Genomic DNA, 15,558 nt, shown 5'->3' with positions numbered 1-15,558 from the left:
ACACTGTTATTGTACCCATTTCAATTTGGAAGAATTGCAGGTTTAAATCTTAGAAGATGTGTTTTTGTCCCAGTAGAAGAGCAAGTATGTTTGTGCATAAAGTTATTGAACTTAGGTGTAATTTTACAAAGTACTAGACATGCTGTGAACCATCAGGTCATTGTTTCAGTGATATTTCCTTACCAGATACCTTCAACAATGGCAGACTTTCTAATGTATTGTCTTCACTAGAAAAATTCTTTAAAATTCAGGGAGATATTCAGAGATGTATCTGCCTTGAAAGTAACTCATGTTGAACTGTATAGCACAGTCAAACATCAGGATTTGACTACTTGAAATGTTATGATATTTCGTATTAAGTCATAAAATATTCTATAGAATTGTCAAATTTCAATTCCACAGAAGTCATAGATCCTGGATTTTGCATGCATTCTGTTAGCTCATTTGAGGTTCAAAATGTTAGTTCAAAAATTGTTGCCCTACAATGGACAGTTTCATCCAGGTAATGGATACATACAAACGAGAGTTTTAGTAATATATAGATATGTTTGAGAAATTGCAATAAAATATACTTTAAAAAATATAGTTTCAGTAATACTTCATACTAAACATTAAATGTTTGACAATTTATTCTTAGCACCATTAGAAATGTCAATTTAGGTGGTACCAATATGCAGAGCAGATAAAATATAGTTTTTGTCACTATAGTGATTGGTAATAGAACACTCCTATAACAAACTAGCCATAAAAACTTACATACTCTAAACATTTTAATGGGACAATTCTTACATTTTGGAAGTACATTTAGTTAAAACTGCAAATTCCAGTCTTAGTAAAATTTGAAACTGTACTATGCTTTATATTACTTCGTTTTTTTAAAAAATCTGATTCCAACTAAAGATTTTGGCACTTTTAGCAAGACTGATTTTTGTTGGACTTAGACATAAGCTATAATGTGTCTTATGAAAAGAGATATCTGTGTTGTAAAAGCCAATATAATTTGATTAGTAGCTAAAGAAAACCAGTCATCTTCATTGGCTAATACCCTTTGCAGGTGACTTCATTTATCATTGTAAATTATAATATCCACCTCTCATTTGTGTTCTCTATTCAAGCAACAATACGGTACTTGCTATGTGTGCTGAAGTTATATTCCAAAAACATAAAATTGCTAGAAGGCAGAAATTAGTTGTATCTATGATCTCAAAATGGCAGAAGCCACACTTGGTGCTGCTGGCTGTGTATAATTTGTTGCAGTGTTTTAGGAGTTAACTGACATTTGTAACATTATAAACAAAGTCATTCTTGGCTGCAGTACTCTAAATTACATTTCTAAAAAATATGCTTTTGGCTACTCCATCTGAATTAACCTTATTTTTTTATCTGTTCATAATATAACCCAAGGCATATATTTTATATATTATTTCTACCCATCCTTCTTGCTCAGTTCCTGACTATTTCTTCATCTTCTTTGGAACTTTTTTCTTTAAATTTGTTTCAGTGTTCAACCATCCGCCTACTCGTCTTATTTCAAGTGCAAATTCAGGAACTCAAGAATCTTTCCCCAGGAATGTTCCTGCGCGTGGGCGTGAGCTTTGTTCTCTCCACCACTCAGAATAGGCACCCCTAGAACACGGTCTAAAGCTACCAGGCAAACAGGAGAAAAAGATGGATTAATTCGATGGCCTGCTCCAGGGTAACTCAAGAGATCAAAATTGGCCTTCTTATGCTGGTGTAGGTGTGTAGTAGCTATTTCAGCATACAAGGAGCTCTTCCAATTGTGATCATCTTCTCCGACCACAAAAAGGAAATGGCCTTCTGCCTTTTCAATGGGAATCCGGGACTGTGAATTGGCTGGATCCCTTGGGTCATCCAAAGCTTCGTAAATATCAAATATCCCATTGTCCAAAATCTTAATCCTACTCATATTAAAGCAAAGCCCAGGCAGGGTCTGTTTTCCATAATGAAGGGCAGTGGCGGTGACGGAGCTGCAGCCAGAAATGCAGACAGCAGCCACTACTTCTGGAAGGAAGGTCATCATCGCTAAAGCCAGTTCTCCTCCTTTCCCAGTTCCAATAACACCAATTCCTGATTTTTTAACCTTCATGAATGAAATAGCATGGGTTAAATTATTGAACAGAATTAAAAAGAATACAAATGTTTCATTAACTGTTTTCAATAACTATAAAATAATTTATTTCTATAAATTAGGTTATTAATAAACGCCACTGAGCATCTTGGGCTAATTTGTTAAAAATCCTGGCTAATAAAGAAACCTCAATGAGTAAAAGCTTAGTATATTTATAATGGGACTGTATAATATATCTCTTTTTCAAAATAAAAATAAAAATATATAATCTATCTGCTCCCTCAAAAGTTGCTTTTCTATTTTGTACTGCATACTGCTTTCAGAGTGGTAGAGAAATTCCTATATATTAAATTATTTTTAAGGCTAACCTAAACAAATTATCTTCAAAATATTCTGAATGGGAAATGTATGAGCAAAAGCGTATGGAAAACAGGGTTGTTCTCCTGTACCCTATTCCTGTGTTAGGGGTGGGATAGAGAAGTACAACCCTAATTTGTTCAGAAAATGGATATCTTTGTGTGTGATTAAATCTTTGTAATATGGTATGATTATTAGGTATATTTTAAGTTTTCTTGGAAACAATCCAGATTTTGACAAAACTTCATAAAAAATGTTTCAAATATTTTAAATAAATGTATGTCTTTTGTCATGGAAAGCACTATCACTGAGAACCAAATCAGTACATGAAATCTTATTTTGAACTGATATATCTATTTGTTTAGTATTACTATTATGTATACTTGTATACACAAAATATTAATACAGTAGATTTTAGAAACCAGCTTTCTTATAAACCTAAATAAGTTTACATCCAAAATCCTCTCTCAGTAATTTTATTGCCTCTGACTTTTTCCACCTCCTGTAAAGTTTTCCCACTCATTATTTTTAATGGCCAGAAAAAATACCTGACTATACAAGCACTGTCCTATCCACCTAGCAGTTCAAAAGCATGCAAATGCAAGTAAATAAATAGGTACCAGTTTGGCGGGAAGGTTATCAGTATGTTCATCAGTACCTTGATGAACGTATCTTTTCTTTTATGTACACTGAGTGTACACTTATGTACACTGAGAGCATATGCACCAAGACAAATTCCTTGTGTGTCCAATCACACTTGGCCAATAAAATTCTATTCTATTCTATTCTATTCTATTCTATTCTATTCTATTCTATTCTATTCTATTCTATTCTATTCTATTCTATCAATATGGGGGGAGCCTGATCATAACACCTAACAGTGATGCATATTTCCTGGCAAAACAAGAGATTGATACTTGCGTAAGTTTTCCTTAGTTTTCTCATAATTTTTTAATTCAGAATCCATTGGAAAAAATTTTTTTATGTTGCCTTGGTGCAAACTGTATTATAGACAGAGAAGTTTTGTTCACATCACTCACCTTCGGATGGCGCAACAAAAACCTGGCTGCCTCTTCAAAATATTCAAGACGGAAATCATCCATGACTTTTGGGAGATCTTCAAAATTAAAATATGGCAAGGAAAGAGCTGCAAAGCCATGGGTTGCCAGAAGGCTGGATCGGAATTCGATTAACCCACCTTCGTCACCAAACATGTCTATCACAGCTGGAAATGGGCCGTTCCCTAATAGGAGTAGATATTGATCAAATGTGTTGGGCCTGGATATTATGAACAGGATTTTTTTTAATTGCTTTTTTTTTATATTGAAAGGCCTTTAACAAGCTGATTTTAAAAGTCTTTTTGGTACGACTGCCGTGGGTTAGAGTTCAGCGCATGCTTAATCCCTTGTGTTATGGAAAGGTTAATATTATTTCTTTTTTTTTAATCCATGATACTTGAGCTTTGCCCATCAACCCTATATATATATATATATATATATATATATATATATATATATATATATATATATATATATATATAGGTCTTTGGTTGTTCGGGTTTTCTCCCGTGTAAAATTGGAAATGTCTTGGCAACGTTTTGACGAAGTCAGCTGCGATCACACATTGCTCCCAGAAGCACGAAGCTGAAGCCTGAAGATGACGAATGAGACTTCTCCTCCTCTACTCACCTGGCGGAAGGAATAAGCTGCCTCTTACCGCACCTTCCTTCAACCTAATCCTTCTCACGTCAGGAAGAGTGAACCACCTTTCCACGCTCGTTTGAGCGAGCACCTGTCCGGGGATGGCCCCGGGCTGGCTATATTCCTGATGCACCGTGATCTGCACTTTGACGGGACGCTCCACGTCGTCGGGCTCCAGCCTTTGGTAAGGCTTCTCTATGGTAGCGGGGGTCAGGCTCCAAAATAGCCCCATGGGCTCCAGTCCGACGTAATCCCCTCCCTTAGAAACATCTTTGGACAGGTCTATCCCCCCACGCTGGTCCGCTTGGTAATGCGCGCAGGCGTCGAAGAGGCTGCCCTGCCCGTTCACTACTAGCGCCCGGAGCGTCACTCCCTGCAAAGGCGCGAGTCCTTCGACTGTCACTTTCGCGGGCTGATCTGCCAAGCCTACAGCGGGAGTGACCGACATGGTGATGAGCCCTCTTCGGTCGTTGCATTTCGGAAAGATCTTCCCCAAAGGGTGGCCCGGCCCGCGCAAGAACACCGGGCGGAAATCCCACGCTCTACCCAGGACTTTTTGCCACATGACGAGCTCCCCGGGGATGTCCGGACTCCTCGCGCGAGCCGCTGAATTGTCGGGGGCTAGAAGCAGAGCTCGCTGCCCTTCTCTTCAGTCAGACGCTCCGGGTTAAGACGCGAGAGACCGTAGCAATCGATCGCAGAGATCAGGCTTCCGAAACGGGGAGTTGAAGGTCGGATTCGGCTGCCTCAAGACTAGTAGTCAAACTTGGTGGACTTCAAGAGTTTATTTTATTTTTATTTATTTATTTTTGTCACAAGTTACAGTAAATGGATTGTGTTTGCCAAGAATTGGAAAAGTGAGAAATTACCACAGCAAGATGACATTCTTAAGAAAATTATGGGAATATGCAGAAATGAGTAAATAGACATTTGAAATCAGAGAACAGGAAGATAAACAATGTTATAAGATATGGGATTTATTTTATCAATGGCTAGAAGGGAAAATATGTAAAAAAAAAGATTTGAGAGCGGTTTTTATAAGGAAGGAATTGTTGAATGACACAATTTTTTATTAATATTATTATTATTATTATTATTATTATTATTATTATTATTATTATTATTATTATTATTATTATTATTATTATTATTATTATTATTTAATTTTTATACCGCCCTTCTCCCGAAGGACTCAGGGCGGTGAACAGGCAGATAAAATAATACCATATATTACAATAAAAACACTCTTTAAAAAACTTATTCAATATGGCCTAAAATTTAAAATACAATACAAAATATAAAATAAACCCCAATAAAATCCATATTTAAAAACCCTATTTAAGCCAGTCCTGCTCGGAAGAATAGAAATTGACTTAAGATGATGGAATGAATGATGTAATAAGATAAAATATTAATTTAGAATAATTTATATGACACGAGAGAATGAAATACTATAGTTAATTAAAGGATCATTTGATTAACACATTTGGATCCATATTAGATTGACACAATTTAAGATTAGACAAATTAATGATATGTAAATGTTGAAATTGCACAAAAGATTTGTAATCAACCTACTGACACACTGCATCTGGATTGAAGACGTTTTTATGTTTGTTTGTATTAAAAATATACCAAAAAAATTCAAAAAAAGTTAACAGTAAATGTTGGAAGGTTATTAGGTTGGAAGGTTATCTAAAATGATATTTTAGAAATATTAAGAAAAACTGAGTTTTTTTCCTGTTTTTTATTTTATTTTTTTATTATGTTAACTATTTATGAATTGTCATTGAAATGTAATATATGACTGATGTTGGATAAGTAGAAGATATAAAAGAATATAATTATTAAATGGGAATATAAGGGTTTAATATAAATGTGAGTAGAAAAAAGGGAGGGAAAGAGGGAAAATTTGATAAAAGATTAAAATTGGGGTGAAAGGTAAGATTAGATTTATAAAGAGAAATGTAAAAAGGAAAATAAAAATGAGAGAAAATATAGTGATGAAAGCATGTAAGAGATGTTGGAAAAGAACTAAATTTGGTATGAACATATACCTGGCTGATATTCTGTTCAGAAAAGATGTAATGTATGTTGTTCGAATGTAAAAAATAAAAAAATCTTTACAAAAAAAAGTTACAGTACTGGAGACGTCTTACCAAGTATTAGCAATTTATTTCATTTGAAACATTTCACCAACAGTGCAAAAAAAAGTGTTATCCGAGGAATCACATGTTTGGATCTGTAAATACCAATTTAGAATTTCTTGAACTTCTAAAACTCATTTTAACTTGGCAGCAACACACATGTTATCTTGTTAATTTTAACAACAAAGGCAATGAAATTTTGTAAGAATAAAAATAGGAACAATTTAAAAACAAAGTAAGAAAAATTTAAAGCAAAGTTGAAAAATAGGAAAGTTCCTAAATTGGACTGCAGCCAGAAATTAACAGCTTGCTCCAGTGACATAACTCAGTAGTAGGGAGTTTGATTATTCTGCATAACAAAAGTTGTATAATTTAGGATGAGTTAATTTATACTATCAATTTTTATTTACTATCTGCGCAGACTGCACTGGCTACCTGTGGCCTTCCGGGTGCGCTTCAAGGTGTTAGTAACCACCTTTAAAGCGCTCCATGGCATAGGGCCGGGTTACCTACGGGACCGCCTACTGCTACCGAATACCTCTCACCGACCTGTGCGCTCTCACAGAGAGGGACTCCTCAGGGTGCCGTCAGCTAGACAGTGTCGTCTGGCGACGCCCAGGGGAAGGGCCTTCTCTGTGGGGGCTCCCACCCTCTGGAACGAACTCCCCCCAGGACTCCGTCAACTTCCGGACCTCCGAACCTTCCGTCGCGAGCTTAAGACGCATTTATTCATCTGCGCAGGACTGGCTTAGATTTTTAAATTTAGATTTTAAATTTATAGATTTTTAAATTCACAGGGGTTTAAATTTGGTTTTAAGATTTATATTTATATTTTTAATATTTGGCATTAGAATAAGTTTTTTAATAGTTATTTTAATTATATATAAATGTTTTTTATGTGCCTGTGAACCGCCCTGAGTCCTTCGGGAGATAGGGCGGTATACAAATTTGAATAAATAAATAAATAAATAAATAAATAAATAAAAAAAAGATGAAATGATTGGTCCTTTTCTCCAGTTGGCCTTTGACAGAAGCAGCAAACGCATTCAGAACATTATCTTCTGAAGTGCAATTTAATTATTTTTGCAGATGAATATTATACAGCAAACTCTTCAGTCATATAGTTATTCTTTCTTGTGCTAAAAACAACTTGGAGAGAAGAAGGCACATTCCTATTTCACTATGTTTACTTCATTTTTTAAAGTTAATTTTCTTTGCCAGTAATATTTTAGGTTGTTTTATATAAATTCAAAGTAACTGCAGTCATTAAAAGTTAAAGACAAAATTGCCAAATTGTTAACCTACACATCCATTTAAAGAAATTGAACCTACAAATAATTTTTCTTCCTAATTTGGAAGAGTAAAATCTGTATTTGTCAAAAACAAGTCAAAGTGAAGTCCATGACCATGTGACTGAACCTCCCACAACATATATAAAAGTGGGTGATTGGGAAAATCAGCCTGATGGAGAGGTTAGTATGTTATTGGGGAGAGGTTCAGGGTGAGCAGGAAGATTAAAGGCAGTCCTCCACTTATAACCATCCGTTTAGTGATGGAAGTTGCAAATGACACTACAAAAAGTGACTTATTTATTTATTTATTTATTTTTTAAATTTCTATACCGCCCTTCTCCCTAAGGACTCAGGGCGGTTTACAGCCAAAATAAAACAGTCACTATAAAAGTTAAAACCAATTTAAAAGCAAAAATGCAAAGTTGGATAGACCAATTAAAACCAATAAAACCCCCATTTAAAACCATCCTGCGCGATGAAACAGAAATGTTTTCAGCTCGCGTCGAAAGGTCCGGAGATCAGGGAATTGGCAAATACCCGGTGGTAGCTCATTCCAGAGGGTTGGTGCCCCCATAGAGAAGGCCCTCCCCCTGGGGGTCGCCAGCCGACATTGTCTGACTTAGGATTTTCACACTTACGACACTCACAGCAATCCTATGGTCATGTAATCCACATCTGGAAGCTTAGCAACTTGCATATATTTTTGACAATTGGAATATCCCGGGGTCATGTGATCTTTTGCAACCTTCTAACAAGCAGTCAATGGAAAAGCCAAGATTCACTTATCAACCATGCTATTAACTAGTGATTCACTTAACTGTGGCATGAAAAGTCATAAAATGGAGCAAACTCACTTAACAATGGTCTTGCAACAGAAATTTTGGTCTCAGTTGTGCTTATAAGTTGAGAACTATCCTTTATAAGGTAGGTAAAATGAGGACCCAGATTGTTGGGGGGGCAATAAGTTGACTTTGTAAAAATATACAAATAGAATGAGACTATTGCCTTATACACTGTAAGCCGCCCTGAGTCTTCGGAGAAGGGCGGGGTATAAATGTAAACAACAACAAAAAAAAAACTACCTTTAACGCATTGACAAATGCAGGCAGAAACGGAGTCCCGGGGCAGGTCACTCTCAGAGAATGTGCGCTCAGTGCTTGATGCTGTTCCTCATTTAAGCCCAGTTGGGCTCCAAAGGGAGCTTCTGATTATTCTTGAAGGTCTGGGGCAATCTGGCTGAAAAATTTAGTTGTCACTTGGAATGAGCTGGGGCTTTGAACCTGATTGTCTGCATATGGTCTCCCCCCACCCCCCCCGGATCCAAGGACTTTTCCGCTAGTGTTTGTACTTGAATTATATATTTAGCATTATGTGTCTTAAGGTTTTCTAGGGTGGTTTCCATTTAAACTGCTCACAACCCAAGGTCACTGTGGTAAAAGGGGTGGCCATATAGATTCAAGTAAACCAATAAATCAAATTCACATTGTTGTGGCCACCATCTGGTGCTCTTACCTGCTTGCAGATCCCAGTCTTCAGGATTTTAATACAGAATGTAGAAACAATATTTGAAGACTAGATAAACAATGTTCAAATGGGATTTATCACCTTTGTTTCCTTCTTCTTGCCCTCATTTCACATTCATTCCCAGCATTATTCTCCCATCCCAGTATTTAGCTTAGCAAATATTCATGCTGAAACCCAGCTCATAACTAATTCATTCACAATTTGCTCTTGCTGTCATTGAGAATTTCATGAAAGAAGTCTTGAATCTGCTTCCAAGCATCCACCTGCGCTGCTGCATGTGCTCTGGGTTCCCCTCCCCAGATCACTGTTTTGCCCACCAAAAAGTGGACTGAAGCAGGGCACAGTGGTGTATAAGGAGGTTCAATGTAATGACCTGTTTCAGGGTAGCAAATGATTACAGGTTTGTCTTTTCCATGAGCTTGTAAACGTTTGGAAGCTTCATTGGCAAAAAATTCACTCTTCCAATTATGATCATCCATTCCCACTATAAAAAGAAAGCGTCCCTCAGCTTTCTCCAATGGAATTAAGCTTTGGCGGTCAGGACCCTCAAGTGGGTTGTTCAGGACATCAATAATGTCATAGATCCCATTCTGATCAATTTTGATTCGATTTACATTAATGCCAAGAGGTGGAATGGTGATATCCTTGTAGCGTATTGGTGTAGCTACATTGGCTATAGAACCATTAACTGTGACTATTGCCGTGATGCCTTTTAAAAACGAGGCCATGGAGATACAGAGGTCACCCCCTTTGGAATGTCCCAAAATCCCAATTCCTGGACCTTTAACCTAAATAAAAGGAAAGAAAGAAAAGGAAAATCAGATTCACATTGCTAACACGTTTCTACTGCATGCTGATCCTATGGCTATGTTCATACAGCAATCCTAAATGAATAAGCGGATGAATCTTGTTAAGCACAGCATATTATGGTTTGTATCGTTCCAATTTTAGTATGTGTGCTGCCAAAGTGAACACAGCATATTATAGTTTAATCAGTTGGCAGGATTTCAGGAAGCCATCCCAGACAAAAATGGAGCTCGGGAGTTCATTTTTGCTGGCAGAGCACTTGGGCCACCACACGCAGCCCCTGACACAAGTGATGTCAAGCTGGCCACACCCACCCTGCCTCCCGAGGTCAAACACAACCCTGATGCAGCCCTCAATGAAACAGAGTTTGACAATCCTGGCCTAAAGCTTTCATGCTTCAGTTAATCTTGCATCGCTTTGGCTGCCCCAAATGGAAAGAAATGAGTTGTTAAGATCCTTAAACTTTCCATGATCTATTTCAGGAACATAGCACAAAAAGTTCAACATGCTGAAACAATACAGTAACGAAGTTCAATTTAGTTAATTTCACAGAATTAACCATACTTCTAGCTTTACAAAATATAGGAAACCTTTAATTGATAACACTAGTTGAAGTAACTTACATATTAAGCAATGTGCTGAGCTAATATATGGATAGATTTTGTTGCTAATCATGATTTTTCTTTTCAACTGATTACGGATAGTTTTGATATATTTATATATTGGTAGTTCTGATTTAGAGAACACAGTTTAATTACTGTATTTTTCAGACTATAAGATGCACTTTTTTGTCTCCCAAAAGGGGGTGAAAATGTCTGTGCGTCTTATAGACCGAATATTGCTGAAGCCTTGCCCACCTGCTGGCCGTTTTTTGGCCTTCGCATGCCTCATTTTTGGGCCATTTTTGGGCGGTTTTTGAGCTTTTCGCAGCCCTTTTTTCATAAAAAACATGCCGAAAAAAGCCCTGAAAATGGGACAAAAAACAACAACTAAAAAACAGGCTGAAAAAAGCACCCAAAACGGGTCCAAAAAGCCTCCAAAACAGGCTGAAAAAAGTCCCGAAAATAGGCTGGAAAATGGCTGGAAAAGGCCCCCAAAAAGGACCAAAAATGGGGCACGTGGATGGCAAAAACTTTTTTTGTTGTTTTCCTCTTCTAAATTTAGGTGCATCTTAAAGTCTGAAAAATACGGTATTTATTTATTTAGAAATTTCTTCGCCGTGTCCAATGACTCTGGATGGCTTACAGCAGAAAAACATTTAAATCATCAGATATAAAAGAACAAAGCAGATAAAATAACACAAGATAGCATAGAAGGGAGCCAGATTCACAGGAGGGGAGGGAAAAGGAGGTGGGATTACCTTTTAATTAATCAATGACCTCCAGCGTGAAGCTCCCCCATTGGGTCCCCACGCCATTTGGCAGAGTCAGGACTTAAGGCTCTTGCAAAAATCCAGGAGGAATAACTTGGTTGTTAGGCAAAATGGTCGCTAAGGGAAACCGCAGTTGTCTTATGATCTTACTTCAGTTTTCCTTTGCTTTATAGAACTGCAAAGGTCATAAATGCCAGGAATTAATTACTTTTTCATTTTCATAGTAATTGCAAATGGTCGCTAAATGTATCAGTCTATAAACAAGGACTTCTTGTAAATGCATTTATTTACTGGTTGAATTATCTAGGACAAACCTGGCCTTTTTACAGCCCAGGGGCCATCCTTTTACTGTCCCAATCGGTGATGGCAGGGGGGCAGGATGGTAGGTGGTATGGTGGGGGGCGGTATGTGGGTGATGGTTCTCCACAACAGTCCAATTTCTCATTGTGGCCCCTTGGGAAAATTAACTGCCTACCTCTTATCTAGGATAACATAACAGCATACACAGTACTCCCCCCCTCCAATTTTCCCTTTGACAATCATCTTGTCTGGAAAGCTGAGCTGAGTCTGACCCCAACTGACTGAATATATTTCTGTGGCTAAAAAACAAGACATCTCAGCTGAACCTCTTTGCAGGGCCATGAATATAGCAACCTACCGTTGGATGTTTTAGCATATAATTGACAGCTTCTTCAAAGTACTCCAGACGCAATTCTGGCATGTCCTTAGGAAGATCTTCATACCCATAATAGGCCAAAGCTAATACAGCAAAGCCATGATTGGCCATCAGACATGCTGAACTTTCTGGAATCCCTCCCCCAGTTCCAAGTAACTGAATGATACCTGGAAAAGGGCCTTTACCTGCAAGAGATATAAAGTAGAGCAGTTGTTTTTAGTTACTGTAGATTTCTTAAGAACTTAGCATATTTTAAACGAAGTTCTGCATCAAAGATAAAGCACAAAAGGGGCACATGGCTTGATTCAAACAACTGGCCAAGCGATAACATGGTTTCATTGTTTAGCTTATTCTGTCACATAAAGCTAGCCACTGTGGTTTGGAAATCAGAATTTATGGTTTAGCATATTACAAAAAGCCAGTCAGTAGTGGTTTATAAACCTCCATTAAATCAACCATTATTTAATACAATATGTGAACATAAAGGCTGGGTATGCTAATATAATGATGGTGTATTGTATTCCACTGATTTTAATTTCAGAAATCATAAAGCTAATTTGGTGTAGAGGCTGAAGGCACCAGAGTACTACGGTAACTGAGGGACTCTATTTTCTAAGCCTCTCTTGGGTACACAGCCAACTGGGTGACTTTGGGCCAGTCACTCTCTCTCAACCCCAAATTTCCAAAAATGGTGTCCAGAAAACTGCAAGGATTATCCAGTCACTTGGAGCCAAGACTGCTTTGAAAGCACACTAAAAAAAAGTAATTACACCTTATTCAATCTTATTTCCTGAGTTCAAGTAACACACTAGACTAAAATATGGTCACATTACAGGTTGTGGTTCAATCTGTAATGCTGGATAAACATTGGGTAAATATGTAAACGTCAGCTACAACCAAACTGAGTTGGAAGAACGCACTGAATCGAAACAGCTTCAACCTGTCTGATTAATTATACCATAGCTCAATTCGGCGTGACCGTGAGAATCCAAAAAGTGGATTCATTAAATCGCTCTTGGCTGATCCTCCGGGATCGGGAGATGAGTGTATTACTAATAGGGTAATTTCTGTAGGAAGAAATTACTGTTTACCGGGTGGCTGGAAAAGAATGCCCCGGATGCTCCCTTCCCGCACCGGGAGTCTCTTCACCCCCTCGCCCAGAAATCTCCGCTCGTGGGAGCCCTTGGCCAGGACATGACCAGGCAGAGACGCTCCCAGCCTTTCCAACACCTCCAGCTCCAGGCGAAAGGGGCGCTCGACGTCGCGCTTCACCAGGCGCCTGAAGGGTTTTAGCGGCTGCAGCGACCACAGCAGCCCCATCGGCTCCAAACCCGAGAAGGTCCCGCCGGCCAGCGCCGGCGAGCGCTGCAAATCCAAGCGCCCCTCGCCGTCTGCTCGGTAGAAGGCGTGCGACTCGAAGCGCTCCCCCCTTTCATCCTCCAGCGACGCGCGGAGCCCGATCTCCTGCTCGGGCCGGAGCCCTTCCACCGAGATGGCCAGCGGCTGATCGAAGAGGCTGTGGTCGGCGGGAGAAAAGCTGAAGCGAGGCTCCATGAGACAAGCAGAGGCGGAAAAGCGCGCCCGCCGATTCCGCCAACTTTCGGAGGTCACAATGGAAGTCCTTCGCGAGCAGTGACTCAAGCAGATTCGTAACATTTTGCTCGCAAGCAAGGCCACGCCTGCTGCCTCCGCGACTCCCAAGCTAAATTAATTAACACCTCGGCACTTCTGGGCCAAGGCAAGGCAAGGATCGGGTCTTTGCAGCCCCGTCTTTGCGATGAGCCTGGTCTTCCTTCTTCCGCTTTGGACTGACTCCTCCTAGCGCGTTCTTCGCGGTTGGTAATTTGGTCAGGAAGAACACATCGGTGGGATGTTATTTCTTTCAGTCCTAGATAAATTTAGTTGCAAGCAGCTAAGTTCCACCGAACTTCCTGGACTTCAGTGCTACATAGACATGCAATAATATTGTTCTCAGATAAGTGTGTTTAGAATAAACCTGACGTATTTTTTAAAATGTTAAAAACTTGCAACGCAACTCAGCAATTGATCTACGCCAGTGCTTCACAATCCCAGCAACTTGTAAAGTTGTGTGGACTTCAATTCCCAGAATTCCGAAGCCAGTATTAATGTATTAATATATTAATTCAGTTTACAAACGGACAAGGATGAGGGGTTTTTTTTTTGGGGGGGGAGAAATCTAAAACGTTTAACCTAGCCTGCAACTCCCATTACAGTAAGTGAATGAATAAGGTTAAAATACAGAGTATGTAGTATGTACCCCCCAAAGTCTTAATGAAGTTGTTGAAGCCATTTTGACTATTTTTATGGAAAGTTTTTTCCTTGCCTTAAGTATTTGTGCTTGTGGCCCAGATTAATATTTGATGCAGCAGGTATATTAGCAAAGAATAAGCCGCATTCTGGACAATGAGTTACTTTTGTTTTGTTTTGTTTACATTTATATCCCGCCCTTCTCCGAAGACTCAGGGCGGCATACAGTGTATAAGGCAATAGTCTCATTCTATTTGAATATTTTTTACAAAGTCAACTTATTGCCCCCCCAACAATCTGGGTCCTCATTTTACCTACCTTATAAAGGATGGAAGGCTGAGTCAACCTTGGGCCGGGCTTGAACCTGCAGTAATTGCAGGCTACTGTGTTCTAATAACAGGCTTCTTAACAGCCTGAGCTATTCCGGCCCCTTCTTACTTACTTACGGCTTACTTCTTAAGCATTCTCTACTAGGGCTCAAAAAAATAAATGAATAAGTTTTCACTTCGTTTTAAGCACTTGTTATGTATTTTTTTCTTTAAAAATGTGTCTTTTTGTGTCTTGTTGCTTTTGGGATTTTTTTCCTGTTATTTTAAAAACAAAAATATTTTTTTAAAAAGCCTTCTCAGTCTAGGATCTTCCTCATTTGAGTCTAACCGTGGTAGAAAGATGTCTTCAATGTGCTTTTTAGGGCACATCATCCTCATGGCATTATACTTGTCTGCAGCAAATCAAGACTTCATCAAAATGATGACACACACACAATCATGTTGTGATTAAACATTTGATGCATTTTCCATTCTTTTTCTACGTTTATTATGTGGATTTTGAGTACAAGAAGTACAACTTCTCTGTCTGGTCAACAAGCCTGGAACCCTATAATTATAATACAGCTGCAATAGCTGGTCATGCACTGAATTGTAGTTACTCATATGCCTTAGGGGAACTTGTGCCATTTTAACCTTCATTCCAACTTTGGTGGCAGTATCATTACAATTGTGCATCCCCATGGCAACCCATAGCTATTTCTGGGTCTCCCTGTCACCTGGACCTCTTGGTTGCTTGCTTTCAGTCACTCCCATTTGACCCTGTGCCCCCCCTCCATATTTTTTTAACCTGTCAACTGGGCTACTTTTGAGCGTGGGTTTGATCCTTTTTTTGAAAGAACACTTGACCATTGTTCAGAAATACCCTGGTTAGCAGGCTAAAAATACAAAGGAAGAATTGTGCTGAGCAGGGGCACTGGAAAAGCTTCTTATTTGTTAAGTCTGAATTGGCTTGGAAATAATTAAATGGGCACACAAGAATCCAAGGACTTCTGATAAT

The 15,558-nt window shown here is 38.7% G+C and overlaps 2 protein-coding genes across 2 annotated transcripts; both read right to left on the bottom strand.

Annotated features, from left to right (window-relative positions):
* Nucleotides 1-757: 757 nt before the first annotated feature.
* On the bottom strand, nt 758-5,193 carry LOC131187566 (acyl-coenzyme A thioesterase 1-like). The gene is made up of 3 exons (XM_058161966.1): nt 4,135-5,193; nt 3,487-3,689; nt 758-2,101 (listed from the first exon to the last, which is right to left on the bottom strand). Exons 1-3 carry the CDS (start codon nt 4,709-4,711, stop codon nt 1,526-1,528), a joined length of 1,356 nt encoding a protein of 451 aa, XP_058017949.1. The 5' UTR covers nt 4,712-5,193; the 3' UTR covers nt 758-1,525.
* Nucleotides 5,194-5,315: 122 nt separating this feature from the next.
* Nucleotides 5,316-14,926, bottom strand: LOC131187565 (acyl-coenzyme A thioesterase 1-like). Its single transcript, XM_058161965.1, has 3 exons — nt 13,056-14,926; nt 11,947-12,149; nt 5,316-9,897 (listed from the first exon to the last, which is right to left on the bottom strand). The coding sequence occupies exons 1-3, from the start codon at nt 13,618-13,620 to the stop codon at nt 9,304-9,306; spliced, it is 1,362 nt and encodes a 453-aa protein (XP_058017948.1). The 5' UTR covers nt 13,621-14,926; the 3' UTR covers nt 5,316-9,303.
* Between the last annotated feature and the right edge of the window lie 632 nt (nt 14,927-15,558).

Source organism: Ahaetulla prasina, chromosome 1, assembly GCF_028640845.1.
Source record: "Ahaetulla prasina isolate Xishuangbanna chromosome 1, ASM2864084v1, whole genome shotgun sequence".
Taxonomy (NCBI): domain Eukaryota; kingdom Metazoa; phylum Chordata; class Lepidosauria; order Squamata; family Colubridae; genus Ahaetulla; species Ahaetulla prasina.
This window is presented reverse-complemented; position numbering and strand designations above follow the sequence as displayed.